The sequence below is a fragment of the Pleurotus ostreatus genome, assembly GCF_014466165.1.
Source record: "Pleurotus ostreatus strain PC9 chromosome Unknown scaffold_5, whole genome shotgun sequence".
Taxonomy (NCBI): Eukaryota; Fungi; Basidiomycota; class Agaricomycetes; order Agaricales; family Pleurotaceae; genus Pleurotus; species Pleurotus ostreatus.
This window is the reverse complement of record NW_023503160.1, coordinates 3,458,899-3,478,965: the sequence shown is the minus strand read 5'-3', so window position 1 is coordinate 3,478,965 and position 20,067 is coordinate 3,458,899. Positions and strand designations below refer to the sequence as shown.

The following is a 20,067-nucleotide window of genomic DNA, read 5'->3' as shown; positions in this document are numbered from 1 at the left end:
TTCGCCCATCCCCTAACATCTTTCCGTCCTCGATACTCCGGCAGCGCAAGTGTCGGCGCCTTTGCTGGGTGCTTAGGAGAGAATTGGCCATGGAACTCGAGAGGGACGTGACTGCCGGGTCGGATGCTGATGCTGCTGCGGCAATACCAAGGAAAGTGGCGCGGTTCCCGAAGCAGTTGGGTACTCACTGTATCCAGCGCGTCGCTGCTCTTCGTCGTCGTCTACGCTGCCCCCCGCCGCCCTACTTCCCCTCCCTGACTCCCCGCATCCCCCCGACAACCTTCATTCCTCTACACGCTGGCGGTGCAAGTGCAGTTTCCTTCGCTAGGTGCTGGAGACGATGCTTGGTTTGATCTGCTACGACGTGTGGCCCGACGCGCGTCGCTGCTGGAGACGACCTGGATGGCGTTGTAGGCTTTCGATCCTGCCTTTAGGTGAGTCACGTTCGTTATGCAATCCCATGAGCGCTCACCTCTTTATGCAGTTCGTCAACTGCTCCTTCATTCTCTCCCCGCCATTCTATCCTTATCATCGCCTTCCATGTCGTCGCCTCCGCAGTGCTCCGCCCACCTCTCCCATTCTCTCGATGTCGCAAGTCGCATGGCAACGTAGTGTGGGGTTTGACGGCTTAACTTGCGCTGGGAGAGTGCGTCAACGCCGCGGTGATAATGCTGAGGTGCTTGATACTCAGGTGAGCGTGTGCTTCTTCGTACTGCGGAGTCCCGGCTGTGGCCCCTAGGACTTCGTTGGCGTGCATAGTCGCGGCGCAATGGTTGGCCGTCGATATCGAGGGAGGCTGATGCTGTACCATGGTGCTGTCCTCGGGGGACCTTACACGACTCAGTGAGTCCCAATTTCCTCTGATAATGCTCGCGGCCTCGTACCTATCCTGTCGCCAACGTTCCTCATCCTCCGCGGCCATCAATGCCACCTTCCTCCTCGCTCTTCGCGTGTTCAAACATTCAGGCCCTGGCGTCTTCATTGATCCTTTCCGTCGCTCCTCATGTCTCTGGCCGCCTACCCGACCCCGTCCTTTTGGGGTTCCAGGTTTGTGTGTAGCTGTGGTCGCCCCACTTGTGTCCACACGCGCGTGAATGTTATAGTGCCGGTTTGGACAGCAGGGGCGGGTGATATATGGCTGATAGCGTACGTACGGCTAGTTTCCCGTTCAACTGTGTTGTCTAACCCATGGTGACTCTAGTAGGGACTTGTATGCGGCGAATAGCGTATGGGTTGGTGGACGGAACCAGAGACATGGAAGCGGTAGCGTTTGTTTCGTTACTTCCCCGCATTGTGGCGCTCCAACCAGTGCCACGTGCGCTATCGAAGACCGCTCCGTTCCGAGAGCCGATTTCGGACTTCCACGAAACCTCCGAAGCACGAAACCACGACGATGACGGGCACGATGTGCACAGTAACAGCGATGAGGGAATGCCACGGACCCCCTCTTCACTCTCCCGCCCCCATATTGATGTTACGCGGTAGGTCGTGCACGAGAGGGGAGGGTGGGGATGCCTTGGAAGGGCGATGTGGGGGATGAAGCACGGCGAAGGCCCTGAGTCAGAGTATGTTGTTCCTGTTTCGTCCATGATGTTCTCAGCGCGCAGGCAGCAGCCCGCTCCAAGTCCCCGCCGCTCTCCATCGATGTTACCGTTCGCATACAACTAGAGGATGGCCTGCACATCGTCCTAGATACGGCAGGTCCCGTAGGGCCTAGGAGGTTTGTCTTTCGCGCGAACTGGTGTCGTCAACGAAGTCGATGGAAAGGCGTTGTCCTATGAATGTCAGTAACTCCCTCGGGTTGGCGCAAATGATAAAGAGACTCACGATGAAAAGGACCCACTTACTGGCGTGGTGTGAATCTTCTCATTCTCGTGCCGTTCATCCTCCTCCCTCCTCCCTCTGTTTGAACGCCTTGCCCCATCGCGGTCGTGCTGACCTCGTCTTGCGGCGTTGTCGACCCTACACGAACTCAGGTAAGCCTGTACGCCCCCATCGCCACCTTGAACGCGCACTCACAACCCTCCACCGCCGCCAACTCCTTTGCAGATCTCATCCTGCCGCGGTCGTGACTCGCTGCGAACGCAAATGACAACGCCAACGCGGAGGCATGCGCACTTGTACCCGGGATGCGAGCACACAGCTGCAGTGCCTGCGCTGGCACTGCGGGAGCGTGGACGTGAGTGTGGACGTTGGAACGTAGATGTGGGTTTAGGGTGGAGGTAAGTCCCTCCGGAGTCGTCGTTTCGCATTTCGTTTGTGCAGCCCCCTCCCGTATTCCCTCGATCCCGCTTCCGTTCTCGATCCCGCTCTTGTGTTCCGTTCCTGCTCCCGTTCTCACCTTCGTCGCCGTTCACGTTCCCCTCTTACTTCGCCCGTCCCTTACTGTCACCCACTAACTAACCACGCGCAACGCAGGGGACGGTCCCTGCCCTGGGCTCGGATTCATGGCGTTAAGCCGGATGGCGCGTGGTGAACGAGATTGTTCGTGTCAACGGTGCGAGTTTTTTTTTGCTTCTTGCCATGCATCCCAAACCGGTGGGTCATCCCGATTCGTCCCTTCGTCCCGCCCCGTTCGCGATCCCATTACCAACTTTGCCCCTCCCCACCACACAATCCCTCTCGTTAATCCATCCGTTCGCAGCACGAAACAGCCCGACAGCGTCGACAGCGTAAAGGACATGCGGGTTAGCACTGTGGAAGGGGGATTACGGGATTGACGGAAGCGGGTGCGGTGTTGTGAGGTTTTGGTTGGTTGTTCGCAAGGCGACGTCGGGGAACAGGAACAGCCAGTGCAACTGTGTTTGTCGATGCGTACGTACTGTTCATACTTCACACCGACGGCGCTGATTTCGTTTGCAGATATCCAGCAGATACCACTGGATCGTTGACGATGCTGGGATCTTGGAATCCAAGCTTGCCATTGTTGCCGTCGTCCGCAGGGCGTAGATGGGGGTAGAACGTCGAGCAGGCGGAATAGAGGGTGATGGCGTTGGGATGGCGGTTGTGGTCGCCTTTGTGACACCGTCCCTTGGGTTTCGTAGGCTGCAGCTAATGACCGCATGGCGACTCAACGAACCTCTCAGCAGTATCCGCGAGCCCTAAGCGAAGATCAATGCTGGGGTCGTGCGCAAGAGGGGGGAAAGTCCTGGCGGTTGAAGACACTGTGGAATGGCAGAGATATGGGGGACGAAGAAAAGGCGCCGCGGCGACTGTCCTGGGTCAGACCATGTGGGTAAGTCGTGTCTGCCTCGTGGAGAGTGCGTGAGCTTACCTTGCAGCTTGGTTCCGGAATCGTGGAGTCCTCCACTGCCCTCTAGAATGGCCCATCGCCGAGGGAGCATGTATTCGTCGTCGGGCGATGTTGTATCTCTGAATGAGCCCAGCGCTGGTGTTGTTGTTGTGCTGACAGCTAGAGGGGGTGCTCTAGCAGGGCTCTTGATGGCGGTATCGAGGGAGGACAATGGAGGGCGGCCCCATTGTGGTGTTCGAACAAGCGCCACGTGCGTGATCGAACTCCGCCTTATTCTGTTTGCCGTTCGAACTCCCAGCTCTCTCATGCTTACCACGACGACGCCGACGATGCTGGGACATCGACGATAGCTAGGGAAGGCCTCAGCGCCCCCATTTCACTCCAATCCCCCCTCTGTATCTCCCAGAGTGCGAGGGCTCTGGCGCGTAACGACCAATGGAGAACAAGCCAGCATCCAATTCCTCTCGTTTTCAAGACAAATGAGGCGGCCCACGAGGATCCAGAATGTCGGGTGAGGGAGAGATGGAGTAGAGATGGAGAGATAGACCTTCTGAAGTTGTCAGGTGAGTCTCCACGCCATTCTTGTTCATGTAGCCCATAGTGAACGTGGACCACGGCTGCAGGAGCGCGAACGAAAGTGAACGCGGGCCTAGCCTGACGCCGTCGACGTCTTCCTGCTCTGTCAGGCATCGTCGAATTGCCCACATCCCCCAGCCTCGCGCAAGGCGCGATCCATCCAAGACCGGCGCGTCCAGAGCTCTCGCCCCATCGTCTTCAACCTTCCGAGTGCATGGCTTCCCCCTTGGTTCCCTCGCCCACAGTTGTGGTTCACAGAGGAAGCTCAAGGCGGAACAATGCGCGCGCATATAGGGACATCAAACATGACATGGGCGGCAGTATCGTCTTGCGGGCATACAGTCAGAGGTGCAGAACGGGAGGGCCGTTGGGTGCAAGGCACAAGGCTACGACAGATAGTGCTACTGAGGTGCGTGATTGTTTTGTCCATGCGCATATACATGCTCACGCGCGGTAGATTTGGCTTGCGGCCATTGGAGGGATTGTGACGGCGCTGTCTCCCTGGCGTGCACCCTTCTTTGACCGAAATGACCGCAACCACTCCCTCGCCGGGGGAGCCCCTATCCCCCATTGCTCACTCTGCTGCGCCGCAACTTTTGCAGGCCCCTGTCTCTCCATGACGCGTTCCTTCGCCCTTCCTTCTTCTTCACCGAGATGGCCGTAACCACCCCCTGGTTGGGGGAGCCCCTGTCTTCCTTCCGCCCATTCTGCTGCCACATCCCCCTTCTCCGATATGCCCGCAGCCACCCCCTCGTTGAGGGAGCCCCTATCTCCCACTTCTCCCCTTGCTGCAATCCCCGAAGCCATCTGCAACTTGTGTGGGCCCCTGTCTCATACACGCATCTCCGCACCCGGCGTCAACCCACCCTCTCCTTTCGCCGCAATGCCCGTAGCCACCCCCTCGTTGGGGGAGCCCCTGTCTACCACTTCCTCCTGTCTTCCCTTTGCCTCCTTCCTTCGCCGTGATCACGCCTTGTTGTGGGACCTGTGTCCACCTGTCCTAGTTCATTCGCAGTGGTCCCTTGAGCTTGGAGCCACCTGTCTCTTGTATCTCCTGTCCACCTTTTGCCTCTGCCCTTTGCTTCGATTTGCTGGGCCACTTCCTTGCTTTGTGAGGGTCCTGGTTCTATTGTCACACTCAATTCAGGTCTTCGCACACACAAACCCAAGTTCAGTGGTAAGTCTGTTGATTTATAGGTGGTGGTAAGTCCAAGTACCCCTGCACTCACCTAACCTAACCAACCGAGACAGTCGCTCGTAAACGAGCTCCAGATACAATATACCAAAACCCTAAACCTCAACCCCCTAATAACCTAATGCCCTACAGCCCTAATCCGTTGGCTTCCACTTGATGGTGAGTCCGCGTTAGAGCTCGTAAACGAGCTCTAACGCTTGTAGTTTATACTTACACATGTACAATCAAAGTATTTTGGAAGCAGATAAGAGTAGTTTCTGGATCTTAGAGTGAGATTAAGTGGATGATTGAGGGTAGAATTGCGTTAGAGCTCGTGTTCGCGAGCTTTAACACTCTAATACCAAGCCACATAGCTATCTAACTTGGTAGTTGAATAGTAAAATATACATATTTGTGTGATATATAACAGGGTTCTGGCCAATAAGTGATATGATAAGGTTGAAAGAAAGAGGTAGGGTAGGCCAGAAGTAGCAGTTTTGGGCCGACCTGACCCAGCACTAGGTCCGGAGTCAGTGGATAGACATTTTCTTTTTGGAAGTACGCAACTACTGGGGGGCACTGTGACGGTACTTAGACGCTCACCTATAAGTAGTTATCGTACTTAGCATTACTTATTATATTTGGAACTCCGACTAATCATTATTCTTGTTCAAACCTCACCATGTGCGTACGCGACCTCGCCAGTCCCCAGAGTGGGTAACACTCCCCATAGCCTGGGTCACAGGCGATCCCCTTTCCTCGGGCCACAGGACCCTCGCGCTAGGGATACAAGCGTCCACCCTATCCCTCGAACCTCGACATTCCACACGGTCGTTACACGGGCGTACAGATGCAGACGCAGGCACTTGTGCTGTCGGCCATCTCCGCCTGCGCGCCCGTCTTTCGTCTTTTCGTCATCTGGGCGTAGTGTGGGGGTAGTGTACATAGCGTGGTTGCGGTGGACGTGCCAGGGCGGCGTGGAGAGGGCATGCAAGGCGATGCGATGGGATACAATGGGAGGGAGGGAAGGGGTAAGTCGTCAGTTCGCCTGAATATCCCGAGCTGAACTCACCAGCCACGACGCTGCAGACATCCCACGTCGTCGATAGTCTCGAACTACACCTGAGACGCCCCTCACGACGACGAATGAGGCCGGAAATCAACACCAACGAGCCGTCCTCACAAGTCAGCGCGCCGATCGTCGCCCTCGTCGATGCCGGAGACGTTGGATACACGCGCACGTAGTCGACAGACGTGTCGCTGTGCTTGGTTGCGAGGGATTGGCGTGGCGTCGGCGGTAGATCGTCTGCGCTGGATCGTGGACTTCAGGGATCGTGGACTTCAGAGTTTGAAGTTAGAGTAGACGTAGGCGTAGATGTAGACTAGCGAGACTCACTAACATGGCCAGGGATGTGCGAGCGAGCGAGTTGCGCCGGCGGTGGACCGTGGACATCTGACGCGTCGTCTCCGTGAGCCGAGTGATCACGAAGCCGACGAATTCGAACAGCGTGCACGAGGATTTCAAGGACTGCAACATTCGAAGTCCAAAACGAATTCGCGGACTTGCGCCCTCTGCTGTGCTCGGCGTCGTTCTAGACTTGCTCGACATGCCCGGCGACTTCCCAGCCAGCGCCCTTCCTCCCTTTCCTTCTCCTCCGTCGCTATCGGTTTCTATCTAGCTGTTGCTGTCAACGCTGGGGTCTCCCTTCGTTGCAGTGGACACGATCTCACTGCCGCGTGGGCGTAGGATGAAGTTCGTATACTTCTTGCGCCAGTGAACCAAAACCCAAACTTGCCCCGGCGCTGGCTGGCAGCTGGATCTTCGCGATCCCGCATCACGTATAACCGACCTCACGTGAATTTGGGGTGTCTGCTTGCGCCATGGCTGCGGATCACTATCAATCGCGGGGTTGGCACTCCCGTAATCGCCGTCTGGGCTTCTTACCCTCGCTATCCCATCATTGCAACCGCGCGTGTGCCAGCTTAGGCACGTCAACGATGGGACGCCAACGTCGGGCACATTCCTGTACGCATGTGGCCCAGGCATCCTGGGGACTTTTCTCTCCGTCACCTTCTCGCCATTCCTTCCAATTGGTCCCAACACCACAGATCATGTCCCTGTCGTCTCTCCGCACGCTTGCCGCTTCAAACCCCGCGCCGCCCACCACGTTGATGTCGACGTCTCCTACAAAGGACGCCGGCATGCCAACGCCTACCTGCGCCCCGTGTCTGCGTAAGTCGTCCCGCCGCACCCGCCATTTCGTGCATTCGTCTCACTCCACCCGCCCAGCCGAGCCAGTCTCCCTTCGTCTTGTCGTCGCCAGCCGGGGTTTCGAGGGTGCTCTACGCAGTGTGCGCAAGGGGGAAGTAGGTGACGAGGATGTTGAGGTCGCGCGCAAGAATGGGTGAGCGCGGACGTGGACACGGTGAATGTGAGTCGGAGGTGACGTGAGGCAGGGTGAGTCCCTCCGTCGTTGTCGCTTAAGGTTTTGTTTGCGCATCCCTCGCTCCTCCCCCTCGTTCAGTGTCTCCCAGTTCTCATTTCCGTACTCGCCCCGGCTTTTGTCTTTGCTCCTGTTCCCATTCTCCTCGTTCCCAGTGAGGCACTCACGAACCAGCTCCCCCATCCTCCGTCGCAGCCCGCAGACGCAGAGACCTTGACGATGAGGTTCCTCGTCAACACGGAGGCTCCTTCCACGGCCGTACCTCGGAGTGGAGCTCGAGCATGGAGCATCGCGCACGCGAGAGCGGTATTCATCCCCACTATCCATACTCGCACCTTCGTTCGTTCGTTCCCCGTTGCGCATAGCACTTCTTCGTCTGCTGTTCTTCGTCCCCCATTCCTTCGTTTACTTGATCCACTTTTCCTCCCACTCTCCCCATTCGTTCTCGTGTTCCCGTCGCCGTCGCCTTGGGCTAGCAGTCTGCTATTCTGATACTCGCCCTCGCCGCCCCTGAGTCCTCTCACTTATTCGCTGGTTCGCTGGCTGGCCGGTTCGAACTCGAACGGGAAACCATGGGTACGATGCACGATGCATGTCGCACGAAGACTGCGCTGGCGCAAAGACGCATCCATCAGCGACGGCTACCTCCGAAGATGGATTTGCGTGCCGTGCCCGAACGCTTGCGTCGATGTTGGAGGACCGCTGAGAGTCGAAGCTGGCGCTGTTACTGGTTGCTTGATTCAGAGAATCGCTTAGGATTTGCTGAGAGAACAGTCAGTATATGAACCAGGAAAAAGAGGAGATTCCGATTACGCACGTTCTGCTCTTTCCACCAACTCGACAACATCCTCCTGCATCCTTTGGGGACCGCTTTTCTCTCCCTGGCCTGGCACATACTCGCCATCGTCGAGTTGGCTACGCGCTTCGCGGCCACGGTTGGCTCATCCGTACCGTCTCGGTCGACAACCCTTATCATTTGGAGTGGGTGCAGGGGATGCGGGTGAGAATGTGGGAGTTGGGCGCGCGAGTGAAGGAAGCACTAGCAAGCGCATAATGTGGTGAGTTTACGTTTGCTCGACGTTGGCCATAAAGAGGACGTACTTGGTCTGTGCGGGTCCCTTTGGGCGGCCTCAATCTTCTCTAGCTCACTATCTATCTCACTAGACGTAGCAAGTGTCCCCATGCTCCTCATTGTTCTGAGCGCTTTGTACACCTTCCCGTTCGTCAGTGGACCTGTTACACTGCTGTCGCCGTTCCCAACGCCCATCGTCGCCCTTTGAGGTCGTTACGTGGGGCTGGGGAGGGCGGGGAAAGATGAGATGTGCCTGAGTCGGTGCTAGAAGCGCGCAAAGGTGAGTACAAAACGAATTCAGCAGCAGTATTGGTACTTACCTCATGTCATCACTTTCTCCTTGTATGTCCAGCGCACGAATCATCGCGTGCTTGCCGAATACGACTACGGGGCCTCGACGGAGATGCGTTCGAGAGATTCGAGAATTAGGGATGAAGATTTAAGGGAGGAGGGTGGCGCGACAGCACTCGGGTTCGCGTGCACACTGGTGCGTTTTTCCCTTCCCTTTCTCTTTGCATTTGTCCTGCTGCTTTTATTCGCCCCTTCTCTCTCGTCTCTAGACACCGGCTCTGTGATCGTGGGCATCAACCGCCGAGCGTAGGATGACACTCAGATTGCGCTTCGGTCGATGAAGAACAGAGACGTGGACGACGGGTATAGCTGCAGTGATGGACGTTGGTGTCCGTTTCTGAGGGACGCGATACGCTGGTGAGTGGAATCCCGCATACGAACATGATGGATTGCTCACCTAGCTGTCCACCGTCTATATCATGCCTCTACACATCGTGTTGGCCTGCAGAGGGTGTTGTCTTGTCTGTTTCTGAGGACTTTTGGCGACCACGTTGCAACAGGAATGGCAGCAAGAGGGGTGGAGGGTCTTCTACATCTTGTCTGCGTGTTTCTCTTGTTTGAGCTCCCGTTGATGGCGATATCGAGGACAAGCGAGGGCGAGGTTACCCCGCATTGTGGCGCTCGAACCAGCGCCACGTGCTCGATCAAATTCCGCTCCGTTCCGTGAGCTGTGGAGTAGGGATTTTGAGACTATGTAACGATTAGCGACGGGAGTGTCCGGTCCTGACACAAACATCTCGAATAGAGCTTCGGGAGGTAGCTGACGGAGTGGGTTACGAGATGTATCCCTGTGATTGAGCTTCGTCCAGGTTGAATCGAATGTCCGTGACCTTCAACAGCTTCCCCTGGGTATCTTGGATTTTCCCTATAGAGAAAGGAGTATTAGTCGGGCGCGTGACTCTGAACCAATGCTCCATCTCCGACGTCGTCGTCCAAGTTCGAACGACGTCGCTCAGAACAGTGTACAGTGCTCGTACCAAACGAACACGACTCACTATGCCGAAAGTACGTTCAATACCCCAGAAATCGCCACCACCCCAACCCACGCACTCACTCCTTTCGCAGAATCCCGAAGCCTGCCAAACCGAAGCCTGCGACCTCCAGTCCTGCCTTGGCAAGAATACCTACACTCCCGAGAAATGCGAGCACCACCTCAAACGCCTTTACCTCTGCTGCCAGAAAATGCATAAAGAGGGCGGAGACAAGGCCCAGTCAACGGCCTGTCCACAATCGAACGTGGTGACGCGGTGGCTGAAGGATCATCCGTAGCAGGTAAAACGACTCCGGTTCTTCGCACACAAGGCTATGCCAACAATTTGAAGCGTGGTTCGTCTACAGTTTATGGATGAAAGGCGGGGTGCTGCCCGTGGATTACAGCTACTGATGTCATTTCGAGACCTGCTAAGTGTATTGGTACATTCAACAAAAGACAACGCCGGGAAGAGGGATAGTAGTAATACAAGCGAGGGGTATGGTGTCTTCGGATTCAAGTTTAATCTGCGAGAATGCTGCTTGTATGTGCAATCTGTGTACGACTCTGTACGCGGCCACCAAGAGAAGAGAGAAAAAAGTGTCAGCAAGAGCCCACATCGTGTACGAAGCCCTTACCATAATGAAATGAATAAGTCAGACTACGAAGGTGTATAGTAGTATGCCAAAGTGTCCTATGCTGGCTCAAGAAGGTGCGTGTGCGTGTGTATTGTAGGTCGTCTATATTGTCCGCTGATACGCGGCGTTAGTCATATCGAAGAATGGCCCTTGGAAGAGGAAGACTCACTGGAGCCACCCGCCATTCACGGTTCATCGATTCCAGTCTCTTATCCAGTGCCTGTCTGCAACGGGAACATGCGACGTGCTGAGCGAACGGACGGAAAGTCCCATCTATTGTCTGTGCCGACACGCCTATAAGCAAGCGTAAGTCCGTATCTCGAAACGAACAATCATGTGGGTACGCACCTGGTCCTGCCGTACACACTATATAGGCTGCTGCTAGGGCCCAGGCTCTTTTCAACGAGGCTTGGTCTTCCGCGCTGCATTGATCTTCTGATGGACGGTCGATCAGGTGCCCTTCGGGAGCCGTACACACGGCTGTTCTCAAGGCTTCCAATCTGCGTTTATGCATCCCAATCAGACGCATGAGATACACGCCTCCCATTTTCCGGGCCATCTCTGGGGTTAGCCTTAACTTCCCACCGGCGCAGTCTTCATCGTCTGTGGGACATAGATCCAGTTCGTGAAGGTAGAGAGACGCGTTTTGGGCCAGTGAGTAGAGGTCGATTGATGCGGCGAGGGCGTAGACTTCAATTGGGTAAAGAGGTGCGTGGGCCGCCAAAAAGGTGAATAGCGACGATTCATGGGGCTGATTATACGATTGTACGTTATTTGAATGTGGCGAAGAAAGTCCCAGGGCGGATCCTTGCATTACGCGATGCACGTCCACGCCGTATGCATCGTGAAGACGTTCGACAGCTTGCGAAATGATATGGAACGGGGGGGAGTGATGGGCTGGTGAGATGTTGTAAATGAAATGCAGCATGATGTTCAGCACCTGGGACTGATCGGGCAACATGACGAGTTCGATGCCTTCGTCTGAGCTCATCGCACCGTCGGGATACTTCATCGTAGCCTGGTCAGTCGCCTGCGTGTTCTTTGAACTGTTCGAAGTCAAGAAGCCGCATAGGTTATTATTCGATGCGGAGCGAATGACGGAGGAATGAACGTAGAAGAATACAGAATCGGAAGAGAGTAGAACGAGGTCCGGCGCGAGGTCACCACAATGTCCGGCTGATGGGTGAAAGGATGTCGAAAGTGAGACAACAGCGCCTGATGCTTCGGCGTCTTTGGTGGGTCGTTGTATGCGCTCTAGCGATGTTGTTTCGCCGTTCTCGCTGCTTGTCGAGGGAGACAAAAGGCATAGCGGCGGCGGCGTGGCCGGTGTATACTTCATCCATCGCATATAGTTACTCTTCAATGGGTTGGGAAGAACAGCACTCACTGGTGGTGTGGGCATCTGGCTACGAGCCCGTTTGGAACCATCCTTATCCTTCGTATCTGGGGCCGCAGGGGATACCATACGCTGGAAGATTGAGTCAAGCTCCATTTCGGTGTCGGTGGGGTATTCAGCGGGCATTGGGCGTGTCGTTGTCGTTGCGGATGGCGCGGATGGCAGGAACGAGCGGGAGGGGGGTGGAGGCGGTGGAGGAGATGGTGGTCGGGAAGAAAGAGAGGGCGAGCGGAAGCTGGGCTTGGTCTGGCATGGGACTGAACTCGCGAGACAAAATGGAAGGCGTGGTAGGCCTGTGCGTGCCTCGATCGCGTCCTGTCGCTGATGTCAGCGATCGTGCAACGTTCCGGATGCACCTATTTCAGGCTCAATTGGTCCAAGTTGGGCCACGATGCAAGCTGATGTAGTTAGGGGACTTCTGCATACGGCTTCACTCGAGCCATCGTCTTAATGAACGAGCCTACGGGCAGTCAATCGGGATGATGCTTTGATTTACTCATGCAGTCGCGGGCGGAATCATTCGCCAGTCATACTCGGTGTCCGGGATCTTCGGATACAGCGATAACATGATTTCACGGAGGTTATATGACGCTTCTATATTGATGATTAGTTGTGCAGGGTGATGAAAGAGTGAGCTCTGATAGCGAGCTAATCCTCGGCTATCCAATCACTCTACGGAGCAAAGTTGGAGCAAAGGTTAAGCTTTGAGTTTAAGGTTGCACACACCACGTTGCCCAAGCAGAACACCTCCGCTGGGGGCGCTAAATCGACACCGCGAGGGCGGTACACTATGGAATGAGCCTCGACGGTGTGCAAGATCGTGCTCTAAAGTGTCGGAAGGATGTATGCCTGGGCTTAGCGACGCATGGAACATCCTCGGTGCAACGGAAACTTACGGAGCTGAAGGCAAAGCGTGAGCTTTTGCTGCCTTTCTCCTTGGCGGCTCCCGTGCGACGACCAAGTGAAGGGGATGAAACTAGCTTTGAGGGAAGACATTTGTAAGTATGTGGTATATGAGATTAAGTGATGCTCACACGTCGTTCTCGCGCGACGGGCGTGCTAGACTCCAGAAAGCCAGAAAGAACCCCGCGAAGACCGAGAGAAGGTCATTGCGGGGTTCATTCATTCAGAGCCCCGCTGCTTTGCGCCGTGGCATGGCGACAGACGGAGGAACGCGAGTTGGGGCACTTGGGATGGCGTGCTCCCGCCCGAAGCGACGACAAGCAATCCATTTGAAGCCGTCTAACAGCGGAGCTACGGTAACGTCGTCAAAGCCAAGCTGCAAGGTTTGTTTCCTATTCGTTTCAGTGAGCCTTCCAGCAAACTCAAGTGCTCATTCCTCATTCCTCTGATAGCAAGTTCAAGACGATAATCACTGACGGGAGAAGACTGTATCAGCGAGAAATCGTGATCGAGTAAAACATGGAAGCATACTATATATTCAAGGTGAGTGGAGACATTGTGTCGATGTCGATATAGTCGTGGCGAAGGACAGGCGCTGATAGAGCTTGCGCTCGTTTCAGCTAAGGGACTATTAGGGGCCTTCCTATCCCCCTACCTCATCTCCTGCCGCTGGAAGAGACCAACTTGAGCAAGCGCATATTGACTCCCATTTCGCATCGGTTGGCGTTCCGTTCTTCCATGTACCTAGGCTAAACCGAGCAAGCTGTCTATGTCGATGAATAGCGGGCAGGGTGAGCAAATAAACGTCTGTTAATCATGTAGTGACGATATTTCACAAATAGAAGGTTGGTAAGATTAAAGGCACGATATGCAATCAACCAGATAGACGGAACGTAACAAGAATCCTGATCGAAAACCAAAACACGATCTACGCTTGCTCGAAGTGTTCGTTCGGGCGCTGAACGCGCTGCGGGATCTTGTGACTGGACAGCGGGACAGCAGGACAGCAGGACAGCAGGACCGTAAGAACGCATACGACAGGGACGAAATGTGTGCTTACACGGCGTTGATGTGGCTCTGGACGCCATCCAGGATGAATCGACGAGTTGACGAGGGGCTGCAAAGTTTGCAGCGAAACAGCTGTTTGGGATCTGGACGAGCAGCGGGTGCAGCGGCTTGATTCACGGCTACGACGAGACCTCTGAGCGCAGGGGTCGGTTCCGTCCCTTCGGGGATGCAGAGTCGCCATTGTGACGCAGGGCGCTCCCCCGCAAGCGGATCAGCAAAGAAGTCGACATGTTCCGCGGGATTGGTAATCGGATGTCTGCAATGTGAAGTGTGAGCATATGTCACAGACAGCAAAATTGCAGAAACAGAAACGAACGCGGATTTAACGTGTGCGATGACTTCGTGCCGATTGACCCAGCTGAGGAGGTGGATCGCGCAATGCAGACAGGACCAGATTTTCCTGCAGGTAGCAGCCGAGTCGTCGCCTTGCAGATTCGGGTCGAGCAGGGACGTGCGCGTAAACTGGGGGTCGGTGATATCAGAACGAATATCCGCTATGCAATCCTTGTAGTAATGTAACACCTGCAAGGCCCGAGCGTTCAAATACAGCATAATTCAAGGAGATGTAGGACGTACTGCCTCACGCCATGTGAACACTTCGAAGCTAGCGAGCCGCTTGCCGTCCTTGACGCGCACTCTGGGGGCGCACTTACAGCAGACGAAGAGGCTGTCGATTCTATCCAGCTCCATCGCCGACGTCGTCGTCGGGGAGACCTTGAGAAGAGACAGAATATGCTTCACCGCAGCCGCCGCGCGGGGCGAGTACGCGAATTCAAAAATATCGGGTTTGTTAGTACTACGCGCAAAAGACTCGCAGCGGTGGGTGAGGGCGTCTGCGAGCGAGATGGATATCCGGTTTCCAGAGCCCCAGCGCCGATCGCAACCAGGTGCAGTGCAGACGAGAACATGCTCCACTGATGTCGAGGATAATGAATTGGCGGGAACAGTCGACGATAAGCCTACAAAATCCACATGAGCTCATCCCCTTAGTGAACTACGGGAATGGCACACTTGACTTGATCACAGACTCGAGCACGTGCTGTCGGCCCTCAAGCCACGTCTGGATCGTAGCACCGTCGTTGAAAACATCAAAGAACTCGTCTGCTGGGACGTCAGAGTCGATATCCCGCTGCAAGAGGCTCTGCACTGCTGGAAGCGTGCGGAGTTCCCGTGTTCTCGGGAGCGCGGCCCACTGCGTGGGGCGCAGCGTGCGCATGTACTTGGTGTACGCATCCGACAGTGAGTCGCCCCGAGATTTCTCGATCCGCGCTTTCTTGGCCTCAAGGACGAGGGCCTCGAGCCGCGGTCGAACACGTCCCCATCCTGCGAAAGACAATCAATGCGACATACTGTCGAGGAGAGGGGGTATTGTATACCTTGATTCGTCAGGGGCGTGTCGCTCTTGACACTCGGATGGGACTTGATAGCCGCAATATCTTTGTTGATGTATCCGAGATTGCGGAATCGCTGTTGGATACTAGAACACCTCTGTCAGCCACGTATAAGAGAACGGCCGCGATAGCTGCTCACTCTTCCCATCTCTGCGCAACGCGAGACTTTGACTCGACGACCTTCCGGACAGCCGCATTCTCAGCCCAAGTTTCATATTCACGAAGGGTCTTATCACCGAGATTAATAGCAAGCAAGGCCACAGACTAAAGGTAAATACCGAAATGATGGTCCACGTTCTGTCTCTCTGCACTTTGAAAAACGAGTTGGTGGCGGTCTTGGGGTCTTCTGCATGTTGCAGTGCCCTGATGGTGTTTTGTGTCTTGACTATGTCGTCACGGTAGAAGAAGCGGCTGTGTCCGTGAGAGTAGCCACCGACTATTTTATGCCTCCGTCAATGACAGCCTTCGTGCGTGCGTAACTCGGCCACTTACTATGCGTGTAGGGGATTAGCTCCAAGAGCATGGGGTCAGAGCCTGGGAACAACTTATCAAACCTCTTCTCGGAAACGAGCCTATAGAATGTCACTTAAACTGGGGGACAAGAAGCGGAGAATGTCCCTACTTGACTTTCATGCATCGCATGCAGAGACGTCGTCTGAGACCAAAATCAATGCGCTGGATGCCTTTCGTTCCGCAGTTCTACAAGAAATATGAGGAGAATGTCGCGTGCTTTGCGAGTAGAGGTACGTACGTAGCAAGTTGTTCCGCCGAACAGCAGAACAGCATACGCAGGCTCCGAAAGGTCTGCTGGGCATTCCAAACACCCCTCGGCGTCCAACGCTGCCTTCCACACTGAAAGCGACCTCTTCGACAGGAGAAGCCCCCTGAATTCCTTCGAAGTGCGTGACAGGGCGATGATGTCCGCTACTCTCAGCCGTGCCAACACCTGTTGGCGAATGCGCGTTGGGGAGACGCGTAGATGAGGCAATGTGGAGAATACGAACCTCCATTAGAACATCAAACGGCACTGTAGGAAGGAGACTGAGGTTCTTCTTGCGACGCGCCAGAACGACGCGCTTTTTGGGCGACACTTCAACCGCAAGCTTTGCACGTTTGGCAGCTACGCCCAACGCGTCAGTAATTTAAAGTGAACACAGTCGACGACTCACGGTGAGCAGGTTCGTCGAAATCCGAGCTTTCCTCGTCACTCAGCTCGCTGAGCTCTGATGACTCGACATCCGCTAGTTCCTCGGGTTTAGACTTTTGTGCAGTGGCAACGCGTGTTCGAGTACTGCGGCGCACGCCAGAGGTGGACGATTGCTGGGCGTCTGCCATATCGTAGGCGAATGTTGAACGTTAACGACCTCGATGAAGAGAATTGAACGCGACCGTGACGCATCCCTCACGGTCTTCGGCGGCGGTCCGGCCCGGGCTCGACCAGGACGGGCGCTTGGTGGCAACGCACTTAATTACTTAGTTACTTCCAGTTCACTGACGAGAATGCCTCACTGTTAGAACAAACAGCCAATACCGATGTACCTCATGGTTCACTATGGTTCAGCGCCTTCAATCGATGTCTCGTGAGGCATTTTCCCGATAACAGTCATGATTTGTGCTTATTTTAGATTTTGCTGCTTCATCGGACTCGACATTAGCCCCGCTTCGATGGGGGGAGCATGAGGACCCATGAGAACGCGTATATATATCTCATAGGTCTTTGATAAGGCTGCAGTCGCTCTCTTCGACGCCGCCCTCTTCGCTATGTCGATCGCCAAGGATGAAGATCGTATCCCCCGAAAGGTACATTGGTTCAGGAGCACGACATTCCAGGTGCTCGTAGTCGGAGGCGTCTTCTTTTGCGTACGAGCTCCTTTTCATTCAATTGGTGGATTCGCTGACATTGAGTTGTTGCAGGCTCCTGTACGTCGAGATCTGAATTGATTCACACTCATCGTCGATGAGGTTTTGCATAGGGCATGTACAATGCACTCAGCGCGCTGGGTGCCGGAGGTCTAGCCACTCCATGGTATGCCAATGCTACTGCTGCCGCAGGTTACGGTGCGAATGCAAATCCCGCTGCCTCAACTTAAAACCGATCTCATCCACACTAGTCTTCATGGCGTTCATGTGCATCGTTGGTGGGATTATAGTCGGGAAGATCGGAGTACGCATGTCTCTTCTGGTATGTCCGCTTCGCCGCACGTAGGTATCCCAGGAAGCTGACGCGATTGCGTAGATTTCGAGCACAGGCGACATCGTGTACACATTCCTATCTAACCCCCCGCACCCACCTAATTGCTAACCATCTCCAGGTACGCAGGAAGCTTGTATCTCAATTCCAAGCACGGCACGCAATGGTTCTTGATGTTCGGTACACCGCCTCCATTACACGTAGCCCCGACTGTCGCTTATGCATTTTCCAGGCTCGATTTTGTCGGGACTCACAGACGGCTTGATGTATGCAGTGGAAGGACCCATTATCACTTGTATGTATGCATTGTTGCTGGTACCACGCCTGGCCGACTCAGGGATCTAAATTCTGCTTCCCGCAGCCTACCCAGAGCCCGACCGCCGCGGCCGCATGCTCGCGCTCTGGGTCGCCCTGCGCAACGCAGCGCCAGTCATCGGCGGCGCGATCATCTTCGGCATAAACTCCTCCATAAACGCGTCGGGCGCAGTGTCCCTGGACACCTACCTTGCGATCATCGGCATCATGTGTGCGGGCCCGTTCATCGCGCTCTTGCTCAGCCACCCGCGCCACGTCCAGCGCAGAGACGGCGCGGCGATCGTGTTGAGGGAGACGGGGTGGCTAGTCGCTTTGGCCGAGTGGTGGTCCGTGGTTGCGTCGCGGAATGTGCGTGGCGCGGCACTCTTAGATCGGATATCGAGCTGACGCAGTCTTCGCAGATGCTCCTGCTGTGTCCCCTCTTCTTCACGTCGTGGTTCTACGGCTCCTACATAGGTATGTAGCTTCCGTCTTGCTGCGTCAAACGAGGGCGATGGTGACCTCCAGCATCGCGTGTCTAGGGACTTTGCAGACACAGTACTTCAACGTGCGCACGCGGGCGCTCTGCGCGTTCGTCATTCCGATGGGCGACATCGCAGGCGGATTCATCGTTGGGTACTTCCTCGACAACACGCGCATGTCCATAAAGCAAAAAGCGCGGGCGGGCTTCGCCGTGCTCATGACGTGCAACCTCGCTTTATGGTGCGCAACGTCCCCTGCTCACAGATGGGGGGAAATGACAATGACGATGGAAATGTTAGGATATGGACTGCGGTTGTTACGCAGCAATTGGAGAATTCGAGGCCCGTCATAGACTGGACGTCCCCCTTGTTTGGGCGCACGTTCACGCTGTTCCTCCTCTTCGACGTGGTGACGATGGCGACGCAGACCGCCCTCTTCTGGATCATCGGACAAAGTCAGTAGAAGGCCCCTCCTCCCACATTCAGATGCCTGATCCATTGTACATGCGCATGAAGTGTCGAACGACTTCGTCGTGCTGTCGTATATGACGGGGACGCTGCGCGGCGTCGAGTGCGCGGGGCAGGCTGTCGCGTATGGCATCAAGTCGAGCGATACGACCGACTGGCTGTCCATCGGGTTCAACGTCGGGCTATGTAAGACTCCACGACGTCGGTCATCTCACTCAGCACTGACATGGGTGACTTGCAGTTGTTCTGGCTATCCCCTTCGCGTGGGCGGTCATTCGGAAGATTGGTGTGGAATCGTTCGAGGAGGGCGAGCTGGATGCGGGGAGCACGGACGGGAAGAGGGAGGCACCAGACAGCAAGGAGGAATTGGCCTGAGCCGTGATGTCCCCTCGTAAATTTTATAGCATGTTACATATGTACATCCTTCACACTCAATGAGCCACCCGATCTGTCAGGAGCTTGTCCATAAACCACAAAGCGTGCGGGCTATCCCTCACAGTCGTTGCTCCCATGGACCACTCCTGCAGACTACAGACTGTCCCTCAAGCCTGATACGTGGCCGCACTCATCCCCTTCGTGAGAACGAGTCCATTGCTTGCGCAGGAAAACGCACATACCCATCTCGAGCCTCTGTCATGCACGCATGCACGCTGAACGACGACGCCGACTGCGACTGCGCTTGCTTTAGGCAGGCGTTCATTTGTGGGCGTGCACACACTGTGGAGTTGGCGAGTTGGAAGCTCTGGACAACGGCTTGAGAACGGGCTGCGGCTCGCTCGTCTGATGGTACACCGGCACGCTAGAATGTACCCCCCTCCTTCCCTCGTCCCTCTCCATCTTCGCCATCTGCAGGCAACGTACCCGCCCTCTGTGAGCGATCCCGAGATCCCGTGATCCCGACAACCCCAGCTACCAGGACTACAGCTTGACTAACACGGCTTCGAGTCCCCACGACTCTCGTATTCACAAGACGACCCAAACTGCGCCTGCACCCCGAAACGAACGCGTACAACCCCAAAGAGAGAAAAAGAAAGCTACCCAGAGCCCAGACCTCCACCAAACCCCGAACATGAACACGAATACGAACACAAAAATGCAGACGTCATGTGCGAGTGCGAGCTGTGGAGGGAAGTCAGCGTGGCAAAGGGATCGTGAGACGGGATCATGAGACGGGGCGAAACGAGGGAAGACGAGGAGAGACGAGGAGAGAAACAAGGGCAGAGGAGCGAGACGAGAGGGCGAGAGATGGATGCGAAACGAAATGCGAACCGAAAGCGTCTGTCTCCTCGTAGATCTTATAGCATGTTACGTACGTACATCTTTCACGCTCAATGAGCCACCCGATCTGTCAAGAGCTTGGGACGTGTTGAATTGGCCGTTTACGAATGAATTTTGT

At 55.4% G+C, this 20,067-nt stretch overlaps 5 protein-coding genes across 5 annotated transcripts; 3 read left to right on the top strand and 2 right to left on the bottom strand.

The window, feature by feature from the left end:
- Nucleotides 1–7,115: 7,115 nt before the first annotated feature.
- Nucleotides 7,116–7,939, top strand: PC9H_008267 (uncharacterized protein; the record flags this gene model as incomplete). Its single annotated transcript, XM_036777781.1, has 3 exons — nt 7,116–7,236; nt 7,294–7,408; nt 7,603–7,939. 3 exons carry the CDS (start codon nt 7,116–7,118, stop codon nt 7,937–7,939), a joined length of 573 nt encoding a protein of 190 aa, XP_036631401.1.
- Nucleotides 7,940–9,866: 1,927 nt separating this feature from the next.
- Nucleotides 9,867–10,139, top strand: PC9H_008266 (uncharacterized protein; the record flags this gene model as incomplete). Its single annotated transcript, XM_036777780.1, has 1 exon — nt 9,867–10,139. One exon carries the CDS (start codon nt 9,867–9,869, stop codon nt 10,137–10,139), a length of 273 nt encoding a protein of 90 aa, XP_036631400.1.
- A 441-nt stretch (nt 10,140–10,580) lies between these two features.
- Nucleotides 10,581–12,000, bottom strand: PC9H_008265 (uncharacterized protein; the record flags this gene model as incomplete). The annotated part of the gene is made up of 4 exons (XM_036777779.1): nt 10,581–10,592; nt 10,648–10,772; nt 10,827–11,811; nt 11,866–12,000. The coding sequence occupies 4 exons, from the start codon at nt 11,998–12,000 to the stop codon at nt 10,581–10,583; spliced, it is 1,257 nt and encodes a 418-aa protein (XP_036631399.1).
- A 1,705-nt stretch (nt 12,001–13,705) lies between these two features.
- Nucleotides 13,706–16,571, bottom strand: PC9H_008264 (uncharacterized protein; the record flags this gene model as incomplete). The annotated part of the gene is made up of 13 exons (XM_036777778.1): nt 13,706–13,760; nt 13,838–14,101; nt 14,162–14,367; nt 14,422–14,804; nt 14,857–15,168; nt 15,222–15,322; nt 15,376–15,464; nt 15,515–15,672; nt 15,729–15,808; nt 15,859–15,935; nt 15,988–16,182; nt 16,241–16,356; nt 16,406–16,571. 13 exons carry the CDS (start codon nt 16,569–16,571, stop codon nt 13,706–13,708), a joined length of 2,202 nt encoding a protein of 733 aa, XP_036631398.1.
- A 426-nt stretch (nt 16,572–16,997) lies between these two features.
- On the top strand, nt 16,998–19,046 carry PC9H_008263 (uncharacterized protein; the record flags this gene model as incomplete). The annotated part of the gene is made up of 12 exons (XM_036777777.1): nt 16,998–17,156; nt 17,210–17,294; nt 17,348–17,418; nt 17,473–17,495; nt 17,549–17,607; nt 17,660–17,722; nt 17,789–18,090; nt 18,144–18,198; nt 18,264–18,444; nt 18,504–18,658; nt 18,720–18,857; nt 18,913–19,046. The coding sequence occupies 12 exons, from the start codon at nt 16,998–17,000 to the stop codon at nt 19,044–19,046; spliced, it is 1,425 nt and encodes a 474-aa protein (XP_036631397.1).
- Nucleotides 19,047–20,067: the final 1,021 nt, after the last annotated feature.